Source organism: Magnolia sinica, chromosome 7, assembly GCF_029962835.1.
Source record: "Magnolia sinica isolate HGM2019 chromosome 7, MsV1, whole genome shotgun sequence".
Lineage (NCBI taxonomy): Eukaryota > Viridiplantae > Streptophyta > Magnoliopsida > Magnoliales > Magnoliaceae > Magnolia > Magnolia sinica.
The window spans coordinates 95,498,372-95,525,923 of NC_080579.1; the positions used below are offsets into that span (position 1 = coordinate 95,498,372).

General features: G+C 40.1%; 1 protein-coding gene across 1 annotated transcript; it reads right to left on the reverse strand.

The window, feature by feature from the left end:
• Positions 1 to 11,685: 11,685 nt before the first annotated feature.
• LOC131251823 (protein STRUBBELIG-RECEPTOR FAMILY 6-like) lies at positions 11,686 to 25,778 on the reverse strand. Its single transcript, XM_058252786.1, has 16 exons — positions 25,498 to 25,778; positions 23,640 to 23,772; positions 23,488 to 23,559; positions 23,288 to 23,353; positions 23,143 to 23,214; positions 22,980 to 23,054; positions 22,149 to 22,220; positions 21,992 to 22,057; positions 21,802 to 21,870; positions 21,410 to 21,717; positions 16,831 to 17,111; positions 15,549 to 15,820; positions 14,918 to 15,053; positions 14,011 to 14,147; positions 13,686 to 13,842; positions 11,686 to 12,164 (listed from the first exon to the last, which is right to left on the reverse strand). The coding sequence occupies exons 1-16, from the start codon at positions 25,577 to 25,579 to the stop codon at positions 12,009 to 12,011; spliced, it is 2,154 nt and encodes a 717-aa protein (XP_058108769.1). The 5' UTR covers positions 25,580 to 25,778; the 3' UTR covers positions 11,686 to 12,008.
• Between the last annotated feature and the right edge of the window lie 1,774 nt (positions 25,779 to 27,552).

Genomic DNA, 27,552 nt, shown 5'->3' on the forward strand with positions numbered 1-27,552 from the left:
TGGGAAAAACTAGAAATTTAGCGGGTAAAACATGAAATTGAGCAGGGCAAACATGAAATTAAGGCTGAAAGTCGAACCGGTTGGTTCAGGTTGGTGCTCAACCCTAACCCAACTCAAGGTTCCTATACCTAAAACTTGACCTAACCCAACCCAATCTTGGGTTGGGAATTCTCAACCCAAGCCCAACCCAAGAGAGCTCGACGGGTTGATTAGGTTGGTCGAGTGTATACATGTCTATTTGGGAGAGAGAAATCCGATATATCTTATTAGCTTAAGTCCTTGGAAATGACGTGGACAAATGAGACCCGACATCACTAGTGTACCTTCTACACATACAATCTACACTCAATTATAATTTATAAGTAACTAATATATTGATTGGGTTCAGGTTGGGTCAGGCAACCTGAGACCTCAACCCAAACCGAACCTAAGTTTTATCGGGTTGGTGTTTATATAGCCCAAGCTTGAGATCGGACCTGATATATCCTGCCCGAGCCTAACCCAATGTCGGGTCGGTCACAGGTCGGTCGGGTTGAACCCGCCCAACTTTCAGTCGTACATGAAATTGAGGGGGGCAAACTAGAAATTCAGAGGGGCAAACATGAAATTGAGCGGAGGAAACTATAAAATCAGCGGGGACTAAAAAATCAGTGAGGCAAATTAGAAAATCAGTGGGGCAAACTAAAAAATCAGCGGGGCAAACTAGAAAATCAGCGGGGCAAACTATGAAATCAGCGGGGCAAACTAGAAAATCAGCGGGGCAAACTATGAAATCAGTGAGGTAAACTAGAAAATCAGTAGGGCAAACTAGAAAATCAGCGGGGCAAACTAGAAAATCAGCGGGGTAAACTACAAAATCAGTGAGGCAAACTAGGAAATCAGCAAGGCAAATATGAAATTGAGCAGGGCAAACATGAAATTCAATGGAGCAAACTAGACAATCAGCGGGGCGAACTTAACAGATATTTTCATTGCTTAAGCCGATAAATATAAACTTATTCAATGTTCAAATGGACCACACGAAATGAAATTTTTAATTGAACTGCTATTGTTGATCATTTCTTAAGGGCTATAGAAGTTTTGAATCAAGCTTATAATTATTTTTTCTATTAATCCATGTCTGTATGATCTTATGAATAGGTTTGATAATAAACAAACATCACTATTGGGCCCATTATGGTTTCAACGATGGAAATCATTATGCCCATTGTTTCCCGTGGTGTGATCCCTTGGAAATGACGTGGACAAATGAGACCCAACATCACTAGTGTACCTTCTACACAAACAATCCACACTCAATTATAATTTATAAGTAACTAATATATTGATCGAGTTCGGGTTAGGTCGGATAACCTGAGACCTCAACCCAAGCCTAACCTAAGTTTTATCAGGTTGGTGTTTGTATAGCTCAAGCTTGAGATTAGATCCGATATATCCTACCCAAGCCCAACCCAATGCAGTGGGGAATTGAACGTCTACCATTGAAACCCTTTTAGGGGTTATGGAAGTTTTGTATCATTATGAAATTTGTTTTTCCTCTTCGTCAGGTCTTTGCGACCCTATGAATGAACTCAGATGAGGAGGATTTCTCACAAACATCACAGTTGGCCCCACCTGAGTTTCTAATGGTTGACGCTCATTCAACACTGTTTCCTGTAATGTGGTATAGTTGAGATTTGGATATACCTCATTTTTGGTATCATATCGTAAAATGATTTGGAAAAATATATGGACGGCATGGATGAAAATCATACATCATGATGGGGCCCACAGACCAGCGACGATCCGCCATTCATGGGTGGCAGGAGGAGTACCCAATCCGTTTCTATGAAAAGGAGGGGTATTTCCGTAAAAAACAGCGGGGCAAACTAGAAAAATGATGGGGCAAACTGAAATATGAGTGGGGCAAGCTATAAAAATAGCAGGGCAAACTGAAGTATGAGCAGGGCAAACTAGAAAAACAGTAGGGCAAACTAGAAAAGTAGCAGGGGAAATATGAAAAACAGCGGGGGAAACATGAAAAACAGTGGGAAAAATATGAAAAACATGAAAAATAAGAAAAACAACGGGGAAAATATGAAAAACAGTGGAGGAAACTAGAAAAATAGTAGGGGAAACATGAAAAACAGCGGGGGAAACATGAAAAACTCTATGGGCCCATCATGATAGATGTGTTTTATCCATGCTAGGTGGTTGTCCATTTTACCAGCTCATTTGAGAGTATGAGCACGAAAGTGATTCAGGTCCAAACAAGTGCAGCTCAACATTTTTTGGGGCCTTAGGCAAGTCATAAAAATAAGGCTTAGAATTTAATTTTTTGAGAACTTAATTAGCAATAACGTAGGTAGTTGTAGTCTTAGGTTTTAGGAGAAGAATTTATGGAGAATGATGTTATTATTTTGAAAAGAAACGATAAAGTTGGACTATTGTTATTGATAGTGCTAGTTTCTACGATTTGTTTTTACTAGGAGTTGGAAACATGAGCTCCACTGTTTTTCATATTTCCCCCGTTGTTTTTCATATTTTCTCCACTGTTTTTCATATTTTTTCCGTTGTTTTTCATGTTTCTCCCACTGTTTTTCTAGTTTGCCCCACTGTTTTTCATGTTTCTCTCACTATTTTTCATGTTTTCCTCGTTGTTTTTCATGTTTCCCCTGCTGTTTTTCTAGTTTGCCACGCTGTTTTTCATGTTTCCCCCGCTGTTTTTCTAGTTTCCCCCGCTGTTTTTCATGTTTTCCCCGCTGTTTTTCTAGTTTGCCCCGCTGTTTTTCATGTTTCCCCCACTGCTTTTCTAGTTTGCCCCGCTGTTTTTTTAGTTTGCCCCACTCATACTTCAGTTTGCCCCGCTCATATTTCATGCTTACCTTGCTCATTTTTATGTTTGCCCCGCTCATATTTCATGCTTACCTTACTCATTTTTATGTTTGCCCCGCTCTTTTTCATGCTTGCCCCGCTCTCAGGATCGATACCAAGACCTCAAGTGTTGAAACGAGGTATTTCCACTCAGTCTGCCAGTTGAGCTATGGATCTAGGTGATAGCTAGATCTGTCTTATTTTTCGTCTCAAGCCTTAATACGAGCTCGTCAAATAGATGGACGGTTTGGATATAACACGTACCTTATAATGGGACCCACAAAATGCCGTAGGAATTATAACGAAAAAAGAAAAAGAAAAAGAAGCTAGTGAATTAGGGTCAGTAAGACCCTATAGCTAATGGTGAAAATAAGTGTTTTGACTTGATAGAGGGAGGTAGTTTCACACATACTGCATAGTGGGCTATATAGAGCATGGGTGTAGGCCTATTTTAGTTTGCCCCGCTGTTTTTCTAGTTTGCCTCACTCATATTTCATTTTGCCCAGCTGTTTTTCTTGTTTGCCCCGCTCATATTTTAATTTGTCCCGCTGTTTTTCTACTTTGCCCCGCTCATATTTTAGTTTGCCCCGCTGTTTTTCTTATTTGCCCTGCTGTTTTTCTAGTTTACCCCGCTAGATTTTCAACCATCGACCCAAGGAAATCTTGGAAAATAACTAGGTCGGTTGGCTAAATTAGCTTCTCCTACCCCCAAAATCATATGTGGTATGTTAAGTAAATCATTCTAGTTTGGATCCTTACTCTTGCTCGAGTGGTAGACTCTTACGAGTTTCAACACCCGGTCAAGCGTTTGAGTATCCATAGGTGGTGAAATTCCACTAGTGTGAGTGTGTGGGGGTGTGTGTGCATGTGTAAAAAAAAAAAATCATTCTAATTTAGGAGATATGCTTGTTAAATACATAGATAAAGAAATGAATTAAAAGATAGAAAAATATTTTTATATACTTATATATACATATTTACATAATTATGTATTAGAGAAAAATGTAAAGGAGAAAAAGTTCCCAAAAAAAAAAAAAAAATATTTGCCAGACTTCTGCGGCACTGCCGTGGCTGTCTATATGTTTGTTTTTTTTTTTGTGCTTTTATGGGTCCCATCATGAGGTCTGTGTTGTATCCAAACCGTCCATCTATTTGGCGAGCTCATATTAAGGATTGAGACGAAAAATAAGATAGATCTAACTATCCAGTGGACCACACTCTAAAAGGTAGTGGGGAATTGAATGTTTACCATTGAAACCCTTTTAGGGGTTATAAAAGTTTTGGATTATTATGAAATTTGTTTTTCTTCTTCATCCAAGTCTTTGTGACCCTATGAATGAACTTAGACGGGGAGGATTTCTCACAAACATCACTGTGGGCCCCAACTTAGACCAGGGAGGATTTCTAATGTTTGACGCTCATTCAACACTGTTTCCAGTAATGTGGTACACTAAGATTTGGATATACTCATTTTTTGTCTCATACCATAAAATGATCCGTAAAAATATATGGACAGCATGGATGAAAAGCATACATCATGGTGGGGCCTACAGACCACCGAAGATTCGCCATTGGCGGGTAGCAGGCGGAGTAGCGAATCTATTTTTGTGAAAAAGAGGGGTATTTTCGTCCTGGAATTTTTCGTCCGTACGGGGGAAACATAAAAATGAGCGAGGCAAACTAGAAAATCAGCAGGGGAAACATGAAAATGAGCGGGGCAAGCATGAAAAATGAGCGGGGCAATTATGAAAATGAGCAGGGCAGGCATGAAAATGAGCAGAGCAAACTAGAAAATCAGCGGGGCAAACTGAAATATGAGCGGGACAAACTAGAAAATCAATAGGGCAAACTTGAAAATGAGAGAAAATTCACCCCAGAGAGAGAGAGGGAGAGAGAAAAGGGTTTCATCAATCGAAAATCAAAGATAGTGAAGAAAAATCCCTCAATTTCAAGAGAAAATGAAAACAAATCAAAGCTCATGTAAAGAAAATACCTGGAAAATGCCAACAGAGAGAGAGAGAGAAGAGGTATTTTCTTTACATGAACTTTTTCTCCTTTACATTTTTCTCTAATACATAATTAAGTAAATATATATATATATATATATATATATATATATATAAGTATATAAAAATATTTTTCTATCTTTCAATTCATTTCTTTGTCTATTTATTTAACAAGCATGTCTCCTAAACTAGAATGATTTACTTAACGTACCACATATGATTTTGGGGTAGGAGAAACTAATTTAGCCAACCAACCTAGTTATTTTCCAAGATTCCATCGGGTCGATGGTCAAAAATTCATTTCATTCAGTTCGTGGTCAATTTCAATCACTTCGCGGTCAAACTGGAAATTCAACGGGGCAAACATGAAATTAAGTGAGGCAAACATGAAATTGAGTGGGGAAAACTAGAAATTTAGCGGGTAAAACATGAAATTGAGTAAGGCAAACATGAAATTATGGCTGAAAGTCGGGCCGGTTGGTTCGGGTTAGTGCTCAACCCTAACCCAACCCAAGGTTCCTATGCCTAAACCTTGACCTAACCCAACCCAATCTTGGGTTGGGAATTCTCAACCGAAGCCCAACACAAGAGGGCTCGACGGGTTGATTGGGTTGGTCGGGTGTATGCATGCTAATATTTTCATTATTATATTAGTTTATTATATTTCAATATATGACTTATTTTTTGTATCTATGATTTTATTAATTATATACGTGATTATTCATCATAAAGAACTTCATTTTTTATCTTTAAAAAACCAAGCTAAAATATAGGACTACCCCTTTAAAAAGTCATGTAGCATAGCATGCAATCTATTTGGGAGAGAGAAATCCGACATATCTTGTTAGCTTGAGTCCTTGAAAATGACGTGGACAAATGAGACCCAACGTCACTAGTGTACGTTCTACACAAACAATCCACACTCAATCTATTTGCCCCGCTGCTTTTCATGTTTCCTCCACTGATTTTCTAGTTTGCCCCGCTCATATTTCAGTTTGCCCCGCTACGTTTCATGTTTTCCCCGCTGATTTTCTAGTTTGCCCCGCTCATATTTCAGTTTGCCCCGCTGTTTTTCTAGTTTGCCCCGCTGCTTTTCATGTTTCCCCCGCTGATTTTCTAGTTTGCCCCGCTACTTTTCATGTTTTCCCCGCTGATTTTCTAGTTTGCCCCGCTGTTTTTCTAGTTTGCCCCGCTCATATTTCAGTTTGCCCCGCTGCTTTTCATGTTTCCCCCGCTGATTTTCTAGTTTGCCCCGCTGCTTTTCATGTTTCCCACGCTGATTTTCTAGTTTGCCCCGCTGCATTTCATATTTCCCCCGCTGATTTTCATGTTTCCCCCGTTGATTTTCTAGTTTGCCCCGCTCATATTTTAGTTTGCCCTGTTGTTTTTCTAGTTTGCCCCGCTACTTTTCATGTTTCCCCCGCTGATTTTTTACTTTAGCCCGCTCTTTTTCATGTTTGCCCTCCTCTTTTTCATGCTTGCCTCGCTCATTTTCATATTTGGCCCTTCATTTTCATGTTTGCCCCGTTAATTTTCATGCTTGCCCTCTCATTTTCATGTTTGCCCCGTTGAATTTCATGTTTGCCCTGCTGAATTTCATGCTTGCCCCGCTAAATTAACTTCTCCTACCCCATAATCATATATAGTACGTTAAGCATAACATTCTAGTTTGGATCTTTACTCTCCCTTAGGTGGTAGACTCTTAGGAGTTTCAACACCCGATCAAGCGTTTGAGTATCCATAGGTGGTAAAATTCCACTAGTGTGAGTGTGTGGGGGTGTGTGTGCATGTGTAAAAATAAAAAATAAATCATTTTAATTTAGGAGATATGCTTGTTGAATACATGGACAAAGAAATGAATTAAAAGATAAAAAAATATTTTTATATACTTATATATACATATTTATATAATTATGTATTAGAAAAAAATGTAAGGGAGAAAAAGTTCTCCTAGTAAAAAAAAAAAAAAATCATCTGTCAGACTGCCGCGGCAGTGCTGCCGACTGCCGCCGGTTCGGCGGCACTACCTCGGCAGTCTGTGGTTTTTTTTTTTTTTAAACTGTTTGCACGTGTGGGTCCAATCATGAGGTTTGTGTTATATCCAAACCATTCATCTATTTGGCGAGCTCATATTAAGGCTTGAGACAAAAAATAAGATAGATCTAGCTATCAAGTGGACCACACTGTAAAAGGTAGTGGGGAATTGAACATCTACCATTGAAACCCTTTCAGGGGTTACAAAAGTTTTTGATCATTCTGAAATTTGTTTTTCCTCTTCATCCAAGTCTTTGTGACCCTATGAATGAACTTAGATGGGGAGGATTTCTCGCAAACATCGCAGTGGGCTCCACCTGAATTTGTAATGGTTGACGCTCATTCAACACTGTTTCCTGTAATGTGGTACACTTGAGACTTGGATATACCTCATTTTTGGTCTCATACTATAAAATGATCTGAAAAAATATATGGAGGGCATGGATGAAAAGAAAACATCATGGTGAGGCCCACATACCACTGACTATCCGCCATGGGCGGGTGGCAGAGGCGTACCCAATCCGTTTCCGTGAAAAGGAGGGGTATTTTCGTCCTGGAATTTGTCGTCCGTATAAAGAGGTCCAAGAGCGTAGGTTAAGTTTGTATTGTTTCAAAAATATCCAATGGATAAAAGGTGGGGTCCACAGTCGTAAATTTCTCCTAATTCTTTTCCCGGGGAGTCCAGAACTTACCCTCCCCACCTAGACGTTGGACGTACGGACGAGCATTTGAGGACCAAAATAGCCCTGCGAAGACGAGCGCTGACGCTCGTGGGCCCACCTTGTATGTTTTGTATCCACACCTTCCATCCATTTGGAGAAATCATTTCAAGGCAATATCCAAAGAACAAGTTAAATCCAAATCTCCAGTGGACCCCAGCACAGAAAACAGTGGGACAGTGACGCCCACCATTAAAAACTTCTAAAGGTCACAAAGTTTTAGATCAAGCTGATATTTGTGTTTTCGTTTATTTTATGTATTTTTTAACTTTTAAACAGGTTAGATTTCAAGTAAACATTATGATGAGCCTTAATATAGTTTCAATGGTGGTAATCACTCTCCCCACTATTTTCTTTGGTGGGGTCCACTACAAATTTTTATTTGCCTCGTTTTTTAGTTCATAGCCTAAAATGATATCTAAAAATGGATGGACGGTGTGGATATAACACATACAATATATTGTTGCCCACATAACTTGGTGACATCACTTCAGTAGCCCAATCGCTACTCAACCTGTCGGTATCTAATCCGCGTTAGAAACGGATTGGCTACTCTCCCTGCCACCAGCTCAGTGGCTAGTGGTCGGTGCTCTGTGGACCCCACCATGATGTATGTGTTTAATCCATTCTGTTCATCCATTTTTACGGATCATGTTATGGCTTAATCCCAAAAACGAGAGGGATATAAATCTCAGGTGGATCACACCACATGAAAACAGTAGCGATTGGATGTCCACCATTAAAATCCTCCTAAGGCCCACTATACTGTTTATTTGACATCTAATCTGTTCATTAGGTCATACAGGCCCAAATGAAGAGAAAAAACAAAGATAAGCTTTTATAGCCCCCAAAATGTTTTTAATGGTCAACCCTATTTCAACACTGTTAGGTCTATGTTGTTTTACTGGCCAACCCTAGTTCAACACTGTTAGGTCCATGTTGTAGCAATATCTTGAAAAACATATGGCCCGGATAGATTTATCAAAAAACATTATGGTGGGTGCCACTTAGACATGTTATTACTTTTAACACTCATTGTAACCGCATTTTAGTAATTTGTCAGAGAATGGGATTTTTAATTCTTTAAAATGTTATTCTCAAGTCATTTCTTTTCTTTGCCGCCCCGATTGACACTCATGTAACCGCATTTTAGTAATTTGTCAGAAGATGGGAATTTTAATTCTTTAAAATGTTATTTTCAAGTCATTTCAGGGCATAATCCAGAGAGTTAGTAAGAACCAAATTTCAAGTACGCCACATTGGAAAACAATGGAGATTGAACACCTACAGTTAAAACCTCTTTGGGCCACGGAAGCTTCCGATCAAGCTAATATTTATGCTTTACCTTATTTCATATCTTTTTAAACTTATAAAAAGGTTTGATCGGCCCATCAACTCCCACTGTTTTCTGTGGTGGAGCCCACTTGAACTTTAGATCTGCTAATTCTTTTGCTCCCTCTCTAAAATGATCTCTCCAAATGGATGGATGGTGTGGATATAACACATACATCATGGTGGGATCTAAAAAGCGTGGTGACGTGACATCGGTAGCAAGACTCCTTACCGTCTGGTTCGGTAGCCAACCTGCGTCCCAACTCTATTTAATTTGACAATTAATGCTCTTTTCCTTAGTATTCTGTTAGACATCTCTCCCTGTTTGCCAGAGCACGCACTCGACCACGTAATGGAACAGGCTCTTGGTGTTCAACCAATTGTATTTCACCTCAGTAGCGCCTTGGCTACCGAAGCGTTCGGTATCTAATCCGCTCACTCGAGGAAGAGGCGGGGATGTATGTAAAACGAACGGACGGGATGGTAAATTTCCCCAAAATGCCCCTAGCTCACCATGAACATTGAAAAATAAAAATAAAAATAAAAATGAAATAAAACAACCTTAATTTCAGGAGACGGACGAACGGCCTTGCAGGCTGCAGAACCCGCCACCATGGATCTCCTGATGGTACGACGTGGCCCAAGCTCCATAAGACCCACCGTGATGTAGGTCTGAGATGGACGTACGGCCCTGCAGCACGCGCCGCCCTGGATCTCCTGATGGTACGACTCGCACAAGCTCTTATAAGGCCCCCCGTGATGTATGTCTTTTATCCATGCAGTCCAATCGTTTTGCTAGCTAATTTCAGAGCATGAGCCCGAAAGTGAAGCAGATCCAAAGCTCAAAGTAAACCAGGCCACATGAATCAGTGGAATGGAAGGCCTACCATCGAAAAATTCTTATAGCCAAGGAAGCGTTGGATAAGCTGCTATTTGTGTTTTCCTTTGGTCCATCATGGTCCATTGGCTTTATAATAAGTTGAATAGCAAATAAACATCACGGTGGGTCATAATATTTCAACGGTGGGTATCATTTTCCCACTATTTTCCGTTGGTGTGGTCCACTTGTACTTTGATCCACATCGGCTTACGCCCAAAAATGATATATAGAGAAATAGACAAGGTGGATGAAACACATACATGAGCTTTACAGAGCTTGGGCGGTGCAGCCTCACCCAAGTGAGTGCAGCCATTACTATAGGGCATACCCATCTCATTCATCACCTTTGCATGGTCATTTTAAGGCAAGAGCTACAAAATGAAACAAATCTAAATCTCAGGTAGACCATGCCATAGGAAGGTGATTGTTACAAAAGTTTTGTATCAAGCTAATATTTACTTTTAACCTTAATCTACTTTTATTTGACATTATTAATAGGTTGGATTGCAAATAAAAATTATGAAAACATTATCATAAACCTTTGGAAGTTTTTAATGGTGAGTCATTCAATAGATTTGGATCTACTTCATTTTTGGGATCATGCTCTAAAACGATCAGTCAAATGAATGGACAGCTTGGATACAAAATACATATATCAAGGTGGGCCGCATAGTAAGTAAGGCTCGCCCCATACTTAATATGTGGCCACTTAGGTCAAAGCATGTTTGAAAGTTGTTAAGTATGTACTAGACCATGGAGGAAACAGATTGCAGGCAGAGGAGATATTCCAATGGGTGCATCATTCATGTACATCAAATGCGTAACCACTGCCACGTGCGGTCCCTTTGATGAATGAGTTAGCTTCACTTTCATCCAAGGCGGACCCTTCTGATGAACGACCTAGATCTTGCACACGTGTTGCAGCTGCCATATTGGCCTCTCCCATGTCAGAAATGTTTTCAGGGGGTTAGATCATCGGTGGCCAAGCGGTCCAAGATCATCCCAATATCCTTCAACGAATGCCACATGCCTCATCCCTGGTGGGGCCGCAACGGTGCACATCTCGCCGTGCAAGCATATGTGACAAGCCCAAAATTAGGCTGGTCCAATCCCAACACAGGTATGGATAAAAAAAAATTAAAATGATATTGACCATTAGTCCGAGTTCTGATGAACGGACGGGCACGTTCCATCCACAACATGCTCAATGTGGGCCACACGATTAGATCTATATAGGCACGTAGAAGTTGACGAATGGATGCCATATTCACCTTGATGAATGGTTTGGGTGATCTGATTCACATCCACCCTGACGTGTGAAAATATACAGTACAAGTCAGCTGTGCTCTTGCTGGATGATCTGGTTCGTCCATTAGGGTGTTTTGGATGGACCATTCCAAACTCGTAATCCTAAAGCGGTTCGTTCATTTATTTGACGGCAAGGATTGGCAAACCATTGTGACATACCTGTAACTAATGTAACGACTATTGTGGATGAATGGTCAGACGATGTAGGCCATCCAGCAGGCAGTATCCGGATTTCCCCTATGTACCGTAGCGACAGGAAATGGATGGTCAGGATCATTTGAAAAAGAACATATAGGAGCATTGCCAAAGAATATATACTGCGGATCTCTAGCGTGTGTAATGTACCCATCATCAAACCAGTGCCCTTTTTTACCCAAAGTGGGACCTATTAAATATAGGTTTCAAAATGATGAATGGATATTTTTGTTTCCGAAATCCCAACGGTCCATTTTCACAATGTTGATCAGACGGTTAGCTTCATCTGATCAGATAAGCCTGATTTTCATGCTATTGGGGCCATCCAAGGTGTTTTGCTTAAAAGAATTTTAGGGAATGTTAGCAATCCTCATATATATACATACCCTGAGTAAATGTAAATTGAAGAAGTGGTCTTTCCTTTTCAGCATCACTAGAGATACAATGAAATGTGCTTGGTTTTGTGTGGGACACTTCTCTGTGAAGTCTGAACCATTAGATAACATATCCACAAACCTCAAAAGTGAAAGGACAATAACCCCCACTTACTCTATATGTATCCATCCATCATAAATACTAGTTCTCTGCACATCATCACCCAAAAAAAAAAAAGAAAGGAAGAAAGAAAGAAAAGGGGGGAAGGAGGAAAGAAAACACAACCACATCAGCTGCATGCATGGCTCAAAACATGTACTCCTGTATGTCGGAGTCGTCAGCTCTGGGAGTAGACCGCTGCTCCTCTCCTCCGGTTGTTCTCTTGCTCATGTTCGCTCGCTGCACCAACCGCACCAGTGCTTGAACAACTTCTGACATAGGTGGACGGAATTCTGGCTCGGGCTGTCCAAATATCATGGTTTGGAGTGTTAGAAATACAAAACTACTAGGAGCCCAAAATACAAAACTATTAGGAACCCATTTCCTTGAATGTTACAATTTACATGTGCTAGATTCCAACGAGGATAGATATCATGGTTTAGAGACTCCGTGGCTCGATCTGCCCTGAGCTCGAGTCAAGTCACAGCTTGCCAGAGTAGGGGGTGACTCGTGGTATCAACCAGACTGGATCCAGCTGAGTCTCAGTCAACTCAGACTGAGTCAAGTCTGGCTGATACCACGAGTCACTCTCAGATTGCCTTTTCATCGTAGTGACTCAGTCAACTCTCAGACTGTGCCTTTTCATCGTAGTGACTCAGTCAACTCAGACTGAGTCACTTCATGCTTGTCTGAATCTTAAAATAATGACACGTATCGGTGCTGGACCCTACACTAAGGCATCAGATATGGTAAATTAGGAAAACCCAATCCAGAAATAATGTCCATTTGGCCGTCGGGAGTTGATACGGAAAGAAAATGTTGCCTTTTCATCGTAGTGTAATATATTCTATAGTGTTAGTAGTCTACTCTCAATAATACTAGTTTACGCACTTCTAGAACATGGAAAGTGTACACTAGTATTTTGGAGATTGAAAGGGAAGAATCTCTTGACACTAGTGGCCGATACAACGCAGCTACTCAAAATCAAGTGCCCGAGTTTTAATTACAGACCCATGCCAAATCAACATGCTCACATTGTACATCCCATAATGATAACATTGAAAATTAGTACTACCATATGAATACTGATAAGAGGTATAGATATTAGCTCAGATATAAGAACTTTGCTAAGGGCACACACATGGGCAATAAAGGCTATATAGCTTGTGTGCACACCACACATGTGCCAGCATGGCACAGAGATGCAAGATCTAATCCATCCATCAGGTTGGTCCAACCTTGTACATGTTTTTCCAAAAATAAATCTGGTCCAATCAGCATGTGAACCACAGTATTAGAACGTGCAGATGGGTTAGAAAACTTCAGCCATGTTTTTCAGAGACGTGTGTTCATTTTGCAACTGTGGCCCACCTGACCAGTGGATGAACCTGATTCTCAGGCTAGGTCATCAACATAGTGGCGGCTTTCTAATGGGTAAATTGGGTCTCAGACCTATGGTGCCATTCTAGCACAAGTAACGTTTAAATGAGTTTTATTGCAAATGCATGTGGGCTTACCAAAGCTCCAAGTACAGGAAGGATTATTTAGACAGGCATGAATGCAACAAAACACATGGATGCACACCCACACGCACAAATCACAAGCATGCACATGCACACCCACACACATGCGCATGTGATTTCATCTGAATCGTGATGTTCATGTATGAATGGAGATATGGAAAAGAAAAGAACGAAAACGCCTGCTATTTGAATAGTTATTCTCATGCCTCTTGTGCATCTAAGATGTGGATCTGACAAGTGAAACTTCTAAAAGATGGCGTTGACCAACTAAAATTTCATTTCTTTTATATGCTAGATTTACCTGAACACAGAGAGCAACCACATCTGCAAATCGAGATAGAGATTTGGCAGGATAGAGTCCCTTGAGTGATGGATCAACCATCTTAGCCAGCGCATCGATGTCATGGAGCTGAGGCGTTGCCCATCGAACTAAAGATTGCTCAGATCTCGGTCTCGAGCTGTCATAAGCATTGTCATAACCATCAGAAAGAATAGAAATCATCCAAGCATTCCATGTTAAGGACTACACAAACTCAGAAAAAAATAAATATTTTTTGATCCGAATTCTTTGGGAGTAAAACCATCAGAATTGAGTGATCTTTCAATGCCACAGAGTTTAAGAGTACCTATCAAATGGTTTCCGACCAGTAAGAAGCTCCAACATGACTACACCAAAGCTGTACACATCGCTCTTGAGAGTATATTGACCGGACATGACAACTTCAGGAGCAGTGTATCCAGATCCTGTGTTTTGGTTTGAGGCCTGCAAATATCAAAACACCAGAGCAGTTTGCCACTTTCATGGATTCATTTTTCAATAGTTATAAGCACCATTAATCAAAAATAGCTTATAAAAATGAAAACAACCGCCGAGATATCCAGGAACCAAGCAACCCATGCTGAATGCTGAAAATACCATTGAGATTCTACCATAATCAATCTAGCTGCCACCAAGATGGGCACGGATTGCCTGTAACCAGTCCCTGTGTAACCCCTGATGTGGCATAATAACACGCAGCATGCGCCTGGCAGATGTGGGCCCCTCCATAGTGAGAAGGACAAAAATCATCATTCAGCATGAGAATCCTTGCTTTTCACTGCAGGGCCGGCATCTGACAGGTGCACACGGTGCATCATCATTGCGCCTCGTCTGGGGTTACAGGAATCCCCAACCCCTGGTTACAGGCAATCCGCATCCAGATTTTAAGGTATGTTATTGGCACAAGTAGCATCTCTATTGCAGGCAGTTGTCATCCACAGACAAGAAAAGACTAAAACAGGCAACCAGAAATGTTTAGAGTGGCAGTACCGCATATCCTTGAATTTTAACCTAACAACTAAATTGTGCAATTAATCAATTTCAAAATGCCAAAATTCGTTATAAAGGCACCCTATCAAGGTTGACAAAGAAACTGCCCAAAAGAAATAGAATATAAGAAAAACGTCAAGCACTAATCTCTATTTGGTACTGTGGTTGCATTAAAAAGTTCTTCATGTGGACTTGAAAACGCAATTTGGAGTGCACGATATTACCTCATGTTCCGTATCTGGGACAAAGCTACCCAACCCGCATTCAGAAAGGTGAGGATTGAGCTCCAGGTCTAGTAAAATGTTGGCTGACTTGAAATTCTCATGTACAACAGATGGGGAGCAAACTTCATGCAAGTACCTAACAGTAGAATCCCCATTCATGAGCAATCACTAACTTACAAAGAATGTCAAAGGAAGTGTGACAAATATTGCCGTGATTTTGAAAATCTTGTGATATAATCACTAACTTACAAAGAATGTTGAGGAGGTGTGACAAATATTATCGAGATTTTGAAAATCTTGTGACATATCAAAATAGACCAACTATTATCATAATATTATCGCAAGATTTTCAAAATATTGGCAGATTTTAAAATATAGCGATATTATCAAAAAAAGTGAAAACCTGGAGGATTTGTTATGTAAATATGTATTTAGATTTAAAATTACCTATTGATTTAAAATAATATTTTTATTTTTGGCAAGTTTTTCCAAGAAAAAACCTTAGAATTTGAAAAACTCCCGAGAAATTGCCAAGAACAAGATTCGTCACTATGTTCACGAGTAGAAAAACACTACTGCATAAAATCATTTTTCTCCGACCAGGCTCCGCATTCATCCAAAATGAACTTACTCTAGTGCCCGTGCAGTGCCAAGAGCAATCTTGACACGTGTGCTCCATGTCAATGGTTTGTTGTAGTCATCAGAGAGGTGGAGATAATCGTGCAGTGATCCATTCTTGTGAAACGCGTAAACCAGAAGGTATTGCCCATGCTCGCAACAGTAACCTACTAGCTCAGTCACATTAGGATGATGTAACTGAGAGACGCTTGAAACCACCTCCAAGAAATCTTCAGGTGATTGGTTGGGTACGGCAGACGAATTTATTTTTTTTACAGCCAGAACCTATTGAAAATACAATCAGAAAATTAATGTCAATGCAGCTATGAAACAATGACTTCAGAGAGCATGGCCAATAAGAAATAGCGGTTATGACATAATAGATTTTCATTTACCAAAAGCAACAATTTGAAATGAGGCACGCTCCAGTGGTACTGGAAATATGTGGGCCCCAGTGATGTTGTTCATGGAATCCAACCCATCAATGATATGCGTCACACACACACACACACACACACACACACACACACACACACACACATGAAGAAGCACCCAAAAATCAGCACATGGAACAAGTTGAGAGGGAACACCAACCATTTATCAGTGGGGGACCTACCATGTTGTAAATATAGAATCCAGTCGGTTCAGAGTATTCAGACCCTTCACCGAGGCCTGATGAAGCATCAAGTCAACAATCAGGCAGTTTTCAACTCAGGTGTGTCCCTGTGAAATTCAAGAATGCGCACCCCCTCTCAGCTAGTTCCATTTGCTGTGGCCTGCTTCAGTTTTGGATCGGGCCAAGTATTGGGCCTTGGGGCCTTTTGAGGTCATGCATCTGATAGATGAGTTGATGTTAAAACATCACGTGGGCCCCACATCTAGCAGGTTATGGTGGTACCACTGGAGGATGCACCATTTGAAAGAGCATCTCTTACTTCCATTCAACCTATCAAAATGGACACATCTAGCAGGTTATGGTGGTACCACTGGAGGACGCACCATAGGAAAGAGCATCTCTTACTTCCATTCAGCCTATCAAAATGGACAAATTGATGATAGACCACTTTGGATAGCCTCAACTCAAAAGTTGAAAGACCCAATTCCAAGAAGATCCTTAGTTCTTTATTATTGGTTTTTCGTTGTCCCACCCGAATTAGTGCTGAAACTATTTCAGTACGTTTCAGATATTGGAAGTTGCAAAGAGAAAGATGCATGAAGATGCAATTTCCCCAGGTTCATCAGGATCATTTGCAAATGGATAAAAACAACCCACTCCTACACGAAAAAGCATATACCTTGCCATCATCAAACTGGCCCCTATAGACACGACCCATAGATCCCTCACCAATGAGGTTTTCCACACTGAAGCTGCCTGTAGCCATCTGCAGGTCTGCTACTGAAAATATTGTAGCATTTATCGTAGCTGTATTAGTTCTTTTGACAATAGGCTTGTTTGAAAATTCATCTTCATCAAATGACTTGTGACGATCAATAGGTGGTGGTTTCAGATTTATTGAAAGAGATGTTTCGAGGGTCTTTGTGTTAGCTGCCGACGAAGTTTGAACAGACTTCATTTCTGCAAGATAGATAACACAATCATAAACAAATTAACCATCTGTGTAGGAATTCAATACACGAAAATAGTGATGTGAAAGACTCCCACCAGATGCTCCATACAGTGACGCTTGAGAATATTCACTTGGAATGAGCCTCGTTAGCCATAGTTCTTACATAATATATCTGATTCATTTGGCCGGTCATAAAACATTATTTGATGCAGTGAGATTCACTAAGTGCACACACGTGCAATAAAGCTCATGTACATGCCACACGTGATGTGCCGGCCTGGCACAATCAGTCCAAGAAATAATCAATCAATCAGAACAGAACCACTATATTGATGCCCTAACTCAAGAAGGTTGATCCACTGGTCAGGTGGGCCATATTTTGCAAAACAAAAGTATGGCTCTCAAAAACTTGGCTGAAGCTTTCTAACCCATCCAACTGTTTCGAAATTGGGGCCCAGATACTGATTGGACCTGATTTTATTTTTGGGAAAACAAATAGAAGATTGGACCAAGCTGATGGATGGATTAGATCTCCCATGTATTTATGCCATGCTGGCACATGTATGACATGTACATGAGCTTTATTGCACACACGTGTGATTAGGAAAGCTCTTATGCACCATATACTTGTCGATAAAGAAAACATGTAATGCAATCCGAGATGATGACAAGAAGCATGCAATGAAGTAGGTCCCAAAGATTGAAACTGTGAGTCCTACAGTCCATTTGGTGAGGCCCACATGTACTGAACATGAGGTTTAAGTTCAAAGAATGAATAGGGTTGTGCGGAAGTACTCTACAGAGTAATGTGCTACAGTAACGTTAAAGAATGTGCTAAGGGCTCGCTGCTACAGAATTCATTGGTTTTTGGGGGATGATCTAGGCCTAAAGGTATAAAAGAGGTGGTTGCAATTAAGGTTGGGTCAGGGTACATTTCGTAGAGGCAGTTGCAATTGACCTAAAGTCAGGGTTTTCACACACAATAAGCACGAACGCATGTAGCACATGCATGCAAGTCAAAGGGTGGATTGTGCCTATTGGCAATTAATAGCAGAAATCGTGAAAAGTATGTTTCGAAGGCGATGGACAAAAGATTGATGATGGGTACCAATGTATGAATATTATAGATCAAATTCTTTCCTTGGGTTGGAGAGCGACGATCATCGTCACAACCTTGACCCAGCTATTTGTGGTCTACAAATCTTACCAATAAATCCTATTGAAGGACCTATCCTTAGTAAGTGAACAAGCATTTGCATTCATTCCCGCCACCTCAATCCAATTCCTTTCAGGTCTTCCTCCCAATCTCCTTTCAAGTCCTCCAACCCTAATCAATGTTTCCCCTCCTCACTAGAGATCTCTAGTTTTCCTTGCAGATGACCTAGCCATCTCAACATGCATTCCATCACTCTCTTATCGGGAGCACTCCTAGGCTGCTTTGGATTACTTCGATCTAAAGTGTATCCTTTGTAGCATTTCCAAGCATCCATCTTAAAACCCTCATTTTATGCAACATTTCAATCGCCACCCATGCTGGCCTTCTTACTGCCCAACACTTTACGCCATCCCATGTAGCATCATTGATTGAACAACAATCTTATAAAATTCTCTTATGTTTCATCAGCAAGCCATGATCATACAATACCTCAAGGGAACACCTCCATTCACCCAGCTCTGGTTCTACAGGAGACATCCTCGTCCATCTCCCCATCCTTTTGAAAAACAGAACCAAGGTAACAAAATGGATTGCTTTGGAGGATCTCTTGGGGATTGATTTTAACAAAAGCCTCACCTTTGTAATTTTTCCCCCAAATGAAGTTGCATATAAAAGAATCCATCTTGGCATGCTAATTTTTAAAAGCCTAAAGCTCTAAAATCTTCCGCCAAACCTCCGATTTACCAGTTGACCTCTCTCTACCATCACACACCCATGGTTTTCAGTATCGGTTACTTCAAGGGCATATCAGACATTATCTAACCGTATCGATCACCCCTGTTATGTGTTTAGGGGGTGAACTGGTCTATTTATATTTACATTTATATTTATATATATAGATATCAGCTGATAAAGGTCGAAACACCCCATATCAGCACCAATACACAGCCGTTACGGCTGGCATGGGCCAATAGGGCCTTAAAGGCCCCATTTTGAATTTAGTTTCAAAATTTCTCTAATTTTTCACTTCGTTTTTCATTTAACCATTGTAATGACCTGAGATTTTGGTGCACATGCGTACACGTGCATGCAAGTACACTTGCATTCATCCATGCATAGATGCATTTGTCCACGCATCCATGCATACATGCATGCATCTATCTGTGCAAGTTATGACTATTGATATGCATGATCAATCTGTGGACTTATTATATAATTATCAATTTTGTGATTTTGCGTGTGTGTACATGTACACTTGCACTCTCGCTACTTATTCTCACAAGACTGCCCATTTATCCATAAACTAACTCAAATCTAACCGTTGAGCATACCCTAAACCTACCCAATCATGACCATTGTAATGACCTGAGATTTTGGTGTGCATGCGTACAAGTGCATGCAAGTACACTCGCATTCATCCATGCATCCATGCATTTGCCCACGCATCCATGCATACATGCATGCATCTATCTGTGCAAGTTATGACTACTGATATGCATGATCAATCTGTGGACTTATTATATAATTATCAATTTTATGATTTTGCGTGTGTGTACATGTACACTTGCACTCTCGCTACTTATTCTCACAAGACTGCCCATTTATCCATAAACTAGCTCAAATCTAACTGTTGAGCATACCCTAAACCTACCCAATCATGACCCACAACCTGTGTATAAAAACCACTCAATTAGGGCCTTGTAATTACCCTAAAAATATGCCCAAACAAGATTCCCCACTAGTACACCCAATCAACACATTCTAAACCATACAATCTCGAGTTACACCGACTTACAGCGAACCCGTAAGAGTAAGAGATCAATTCGCCTTCAACTGACCGACGATCTCCACCCTATACTCGCATCACTAATAACCGTTGAACCCACAACTTAAATCAGCCCTTTGAGTCATGTGATAACATGTCTATACCGTCCAAAACAAGTCAATCAAATAGATGAACCAATCCCTCAATTTTCACCCTAAACCGACGTGTATAAATCCTACAAATCCATCACTAACTCTAGGCCGTTCATATTTCAATCTCTATCCCTGCTCGTATACATGACCATTCACCAAATCAACCGTAGGAATACCTAACTAGAATTAAATCTAGCAATCTAACCATCCACGTCACCATCAGACCATCCCATTATGGTGAATTTGCCCAAAGATCACCTAAACCACATGTACTCTTGTCCATCCATGAATCTAAACCATCCACCCTATTCCATACTCTTACAAAATCATATCTTACCGTTGAATCTCAATTCTAACGACTATAGATACACTTCGCAATCATATAAGAGATTTCCACAGTGTACATGTTCCTACCTACACTACCAACATTGATGAGAACCCACTGCTACTAAGAACTCGTCTGTCTCACCACAAGCAATTGGTACTCTTGTAACGACAACAATGACATTGATGTTGATATATCCTCCTAGGACCCCTTCCATCACCCATTGCTTTGTTATTCAAAGCAAACTCCAACCAACCTTTAAAAAAAAAGGGAGATCCAGACATGAGATTCGTCGCTTATAAAAATAGACATGAAGATGAGGCCAATTGTTAATTTCTTTTCTTTTCTTTTCTTTTTTCCTTTTGTGGGGCATAGGCGGGGCCCATAATGGTTCAAAGATCCAAAGAAGTTAATCTGGATGATGGATCGTGCCCAAAAACAAACGACCCTAACCCTTGAGACCAGTGGCCTTAAAAATAAAAAGAAGACAGTAAAGCAGAGCTACATCAATGGTCCACAGTCAAGAAAAAAAAAATGCAAGGAGTTTCTAACTTAGGAGACTTTTGATCACAGTCTATGCGTGGTTGAGCCCACAAGATCTATGAGCTGAATAACAGAACCATGAGACCTTGTACAAATTATAAGGCCAGAGGATACCAAACGTATCCTCCGGCCAAGGATTATATAATTTCTCTCAAGTTTAGCCTAGGCATGATAAACATGAAGAATTGTGTCTGGGCCTTTTCTTCTTCTTTTTTTTTTTGGAAAGAAGGTGTCTAGGCCTAACTGTGCAGAAGAGGAAGATCGAATCAAATGAAACCCCATTAAGAACCAAATGCAGACATGACTTCTAAAGCTCAACAAGAGAAATTTACATACATGGACACTACATGATGAAAATGAATTACCTTTAACTTCGTTTGAAGCAAGAGGGGTGAAGGGTCGGTCATAGCTAAGCTTTTCCTCATCCAAGGAACTTTTGGATTTCCTCTTTACCAAGAAGAATACTACTATCGCTCCAACAACCAAAACGGATATCACTATACCAGCTACGCCTCCACCACCAATGCCTGATTTCTTCCCACCTCCACCATTGTCCGATGGGCTGTTATTGCCACCAGATCTTTGACCAGGGTTGGTTCGTCTGTTTGTTGGTGGTGGTGTAAATGGAGGTGGGGGAGGTGCAGGGCCATTGGTCCATGAGTTACCATCAATCCTGTAAAAAGGAAAACAGAAAACTAGATTATGATGAATATCATTAGCTTAGAAAGAAGAGCATGATCAGTCTTAAAATACTCACTGGAGATTATTGTTTAATTTTCTCAACTGGGGGGGAATCCAGCCAGTAAAATGGTTATTTCCAACATTCCTGGCAACTCAGCAGAGATGTGAATTATTACAAGGTTCAACAGGTTTTTTAAAAAAAAATACCAAAGATTTTATATATAAAAAAAGGGTTAGTTTCCAAATTAATTAATATTGCCACTCACAAATTTTGAAGGGGGAGATCAGCAAGGACATCAATGGGACCCGTAAATTGGTTGTTTTGCAAAAACCTGCAAGATGGTAAATAAGATATCTGATGAAGGAATCATGACTCAATACTAAGTGTTAAATCACTTGCAGGTTACATATTATGTTCCTTACATTGAGTTGATGCTTGAAAGGGAGCTGAAACCCTGAGGAAGGTTGCCCGTAAAAGTATTGAAAGAGAGATCCCTGCAGTGCAATTGGAAAAATACCTTATTTGAAGCTAATAAACCCGACAAGAACATCAAAGCTTAAAGAGAGGAAATTAAGAGAGGAGAGATTGTCTCGGCAAAACTAGCTGTTACAAATTCAGGGAGAAACTCTCTGAATAGAGCATCCAGGATGCTAGTTGAACAACCAGTTCAAAACATACTCTATATGACAGAATACTATTCCAATAACACTGGGGAAAAAAAAAAAAAGAAGCATAGTAACATCAAAAAATTGATCAAAGAAAAGTCAGTCATCGCCAGTTTCCGTGCGAGAAATTAATACTAGAACTTGACTTCTGAATAGCAAAGATGGAAAATCAGAAATACTTATTTCAGTAACCTGAAACCAATTTCAATAAAACAAAGGAACCCTAAAGAATATTGACATCAGTCTAGCAGGCTTCATTCCCTCTCTTGCACCTTTTATCGTTTGTGGCTACAGCCTACAAGTTCAACTCACTCTCATATCTTTAATTCTTTTATCATAGAAGTTTCTCGCTCCAACAAATAATAATAATAATAACCCCAATTCAGGCACATCACAACCCAATTCGAGATGAAAAAGTCGATCCGAGACTCCGAGTCTAAAAACCATGATGAAAACCATCAACCCATCATGCAAGGTGAAAGCAATTTCACTCATTGTCAACAATAGAATAATGAGAAAACATTTTCCCATGATGCTAAAGCGGCAAAGAATTGTTGCTATTTTAATGAGAAGAGAGAACTAACTCACAATGTCGAGAGACCAGTTAGTTGTCCACCAAATTGGCCACCCAATTCGCCCTGAAGTTGATTGCGACTCACGTTTCTACACTCACCACCAATACCACCGCTTAATTCTCAGGTTTCCGATATAAATTCATAATAGAATTAAACAAAAAAGGTGCCAAACTTACAGGTATTTGAGAGAAGTCATCTGGGAAATCGAATAAGGGAGGCCTCCATTGAAGCTATTCCCAGCCAGATTTCTGCAGATGAGATACTTAACTGTCACCACCAAATCTTACAATGTTGTGAGAAATTTTCATTCATGTAACTTACAGTCGTTGGAGGTTTGGAGGAAGTTGATAAGGTATTGAGTTTCCGAGATTGTTATTGCTCATGTCGCTGTATGAAGTCAACAAATCACACCCCAAATGTAAACATAAAATATGAAGAAAAAATAATGGACAAGAAGAAGAATAGAAAAAGGAAAAGCAATAAAAATAAAAATAAAAATAAATAAATAAATAAAAACTCACAAGTTGGTTAATGCAGTAAGAGAATCAAGCTGGTAGCCCATTGACCCGCTAAGCTGCAGACTTGATAATTTGCTGATAATAAAACCCAAATCAGAAAAGGAAGTATCCAGTGTTATGCTAAGCATTCCAAGTATCAGGATGAAAATCCTCACATTTCTGTAACCGATGAACCCGAGCACGTTACACCTTTCCAAGACTGCCCACATGGATCATCGCCCGTCGAGCTCCAGCCAGTCAGCTGAGGAGATGAATTTAGGCTGGTGTACATGACCCGGAGAGCAGAAGCTGTGGATTGAACAAGCCAAAAGATGAAGGTCAAGAATCAAGATAGTCACATCAAGAAAACTTCAAAGCTGACTTTTCCTCAAAAAGATTACTGTATATAAACCACAATAATCTACTTGATACACATTAGTTTCATGGGCAAAAATAAGGTTTCGAAATGCCCAAAGATCACAACAGCTACTACTACACACTACTCATAATGCATGAATTTAAGAGGAGCTCTCTTTCTAATTATTCCGTGAGAATTGTCCAATTCATACCAAGGGCAAGTTTAGAAAACAAATGAGTTTGCATTCATAACATGGGAACAATTTAGAATAGAGAAAAACAAAATGAATACTTAGCTAGATGCTGTCGTTTCTGATAGTTGAAAATAAATGTTTCCTGAGATCATTCTTCTTTAGAAAACCATTTTTTTAAGTCCATGGATCAGAAGAACCAAAAACCACTTCCATAATTGTAGAATCCATTAAGAACTCATCAGTATGCAGGTCATGCTTGGACACTAATTTTGGACTGCCAAGGGCCCTGTTGTGAATAAAGCATAGACTGAAAATTGCATTGATTGGACGATCCGATTTGACCGTTAAATCTGGACCATTGGCAAATGGGACAGTTATCAACGGAGAAGGGTGACATCCATGCTATATACTCCAATCTGCAATTGGGTCGATGATTTCAGCACCACCGATTGGCATGCATGAATGCGACCCATACATTGGCTGTATCAGCTCATCCCTAACCCAAATCAATGTGAATCCCAACCTAATCAAATTCATCATGCAAGAAAAAAATCCAGAAAAGAAAAACCATTTTCATCATCGCACCATTACTCGCACTAGGAAAGAAGAAAAGAATAAACAAATGAATAATTTTTTTTAGCTTGCCATTGTTTTTACATAAATAAGAAGAAAACCATCAACTTCCAGATCAGGCTTCGCGATGGAATCCCATGACTTTTCTATCTATCCATAAATCAAAAACCCATTTCAATAATCCTATAACCTCCACACTCTCAGAAGTCAGAACCAAAAAAAAAAAAAAAAACATAAAATACATAAAAATTACTCTTTCAGAAAAATAAGTAAAAGATCTTAACTCAAGCAACCTTTACTTAGAAAAAATCCAAAAAATAAAAAAATAAAGGAAAAGACTTTAGCTTCATGCCATTGCCAAAACCACTTTCTAAAACCAATCCTAAGAAACAAAAACCTCTCCTAAATCCATAAATCAAAACCCATTTCCATTCTCCTAAAACCTCCTCACCCCAAAACTATTAAAATGCAAATATATACATATAACAAAAATAAAAGAGAAAATTACCCAATTCCAAAAAAAAAAAAATTATAATAAATCATTACCAGCCTTTTTCAATCCCCAAATCAAAACCCACTCATAAAAAAACCATTAAAAATCAAATTCCAAAAAATTAAAAAATAAAAATCCCCATCAAATAGAAAATTTCAAATACATGAACATAAAAATTAATTAATTAAAAAAAAACAAAAAAAAATAATCTTCAAATACAGTGCAATGCAGATCTTACTAAGATCTCCATAAAAACAACAATAACAAAGAAAAAGAAAAATCTCCCGTCATTTTTATACCGACACTCCTTTCCTTCTAGTAAACACATAAGAAAATAACAAGAAAAGGGGTTCGTATATCAAAAACAGGGGGTGTGAATATCAGCTTCCCCAAAAGAAGGGGAAAAAAAAAACGTACCTTGAGTTGGATCTGTGGCTCCATTGACAGAACTCGTACTACAAATCAAAATGCACACGACAAGCACCAAAGCCTCCAACATCTCTCTCTCTCTCTCTCTCTCTCTCTCTCTCTCGGTGAAGAAGAAGAAGAAGGTGAGCTCTTTTTCCTCGCCGATTTTACACAGAGGAGGCGAGGAAAAGCTGACACGAAAATGAGAGAATAATCCAAAACCACAGAAAGCCACTAAATAACAAAAAAACCGACGCGCTTTTTACTGATTATTTTTTAGCGATTTTTTTATCTCTCTCTCTTCTTTCACTACGGAGGATTACTTTCCAGTTTCCGGCGTTTGTCCAGCTGCGAGCAATCAAAGGAAGGACAATCTGCATAACGGCGTTACGTAACGGCGAAAATTACAGCTCCCAAGCATTTCACGGGAAAAACAGAGAGTTGGGTCGTTGAACTTGGGCGCGGCTTCGGTGGACCCAGGAGTTGGATCCCTGATGTGGGGCCCACCTTGATGTATTTTATTTAAATCCACTCCGTCCATCAGTTTTAACAGCTCATTTTATGTCATAGTTCTAAAAATTAATAAAATCCAAATCTTAGGTGAACCATACCACAGGAACCAGTGGGGATTGAATACCCAAAGTTAAAAACTTATTGGGGTCAACTGAATGCTTATTTGTCATCAAACACCGAGACCTTCATCAATGTCAGTTTGGTCCAACATTTTTGTGGGCCACAAGAAGTTTTCAATGGTCAATAACCACTGTTTCATGTGGTGTGGTCCACTTGAGATTTGGATCTGCTTATTTTTTAATCATAACTTAAGATGATCTTCTTTCAAAACGGATGGACGGCGTGGATGTAAGGTACATTCATCAAGATGGTCCGCAAAGTCAGGTTCCGCAAGCCGCGCCCCCGTTGAACGAGTATTAGCCGTTGGATTGAGATGTGACAGATAGATCCCAGGGTCGATAATGCGATTAATAGGTCTCAAACGGGCTTCTTTTTCTTAATTCTACTTGCCTTAAAAGCGATGGAACCTTGGATCCGGGTTAACGTCCGAGATTGGACGGCGTCGATTTCTTCATGCCCGAGGCGTTTTTGCCCCCCTGGTGCTTATAGTGCGGGATAAGAGTGTGGTGTTTCGTAGGCGTGCACACGTGTCACACATGTATTAAAACCCCCCAAACTATAGGACCACTTTAAATGGTTTGTAATCCAAAATTCGGATGAGGGTGTTGTTGATGCAAAAATCCGGTTAACCCTACCCGAGCTTTGAGCACTCCCGTTGAGCCTTGTAAGCCTGCGCAATAGAAAAACAAAAGAGACCCTAGTTAGAGCAGAGGACCCTCCGATGTCAAGGTCTGGCTAGAAATATGAGTCTAAGTAGTGTGGGCAAGTTTCGGGTGAGAAACACCCAGATCCATACCTCAACTAGCAGACTGAGTGGAGATACCTCGTTTCAACGCTTGAGGTCTTGGCATCGATCCCTAGCGGGTTTTCGATGAGAGATTTTGCGTACCTATTCCTATAGATATCCCCTATTTATACATTTCTCTTGAGATAAATGTGTCCGTCATTTTCGGCACGATCCCTGCCATTGAGCAAGAATGGTGCGTGCACTGATGTTAGCCATTACCCTGAGATCGTGCACTAGATGTTACTCCAGTCATGTGTTACATGTGTTACTGGAGTTGATCCCTGAGCGTAATTATAGGACATCCCTTCATCTAAACTGACTCTTATAGTCCGAGCCCGCAGACGGGTAGGCCCTGGTCGCTTGCCAACAAGGGTGCGGTCGAAGTGATCGGACGAAATATGTAATGGCTTCTTCCGTATTCCAGGTTGATGTTAAAGCTCTACAAAAGAACACGGAGGTTCAACCTTGATTGTTATGACCAGGTCGGTGTGGACGAACCATTATCGATCCGATGCTCGGCTCAACTCATCGACATTTGTCATCTGTCTTGCTATGACGATCTCCTTCACTAACTAAGTCGGGCTTTCCTCAATTATGGTCGGAAGATACCTGTCTTGCCACAACTGCTCAATCAATCGAGCCAA

Excerpts from the sequence above, each read along its gene's own strand:
- LOC131251823 (XM_058252786.1), bottom strand. The coding sequence starts at position 25,579 with ATGTTGGAGGCTTTGGTGCTTGTCGTGTGCATTTTGATTTGTAGTACG. Across the intron at positions 22,058-22,148 it reads CTTTCAAGCATCAACTCAAT|GTTTTTGCAAAACAACCAAT; the intron begins GTAAGGAACATA and ends ACCATCTTGCAG. Across the intron at positions 14,148-14,917 it reads TCCCAGATACGGAACATGAG|GCCTCAAACCAAAACACAGG; the intron begins GTAATATCGTGC and ends TGATATTTGCAG.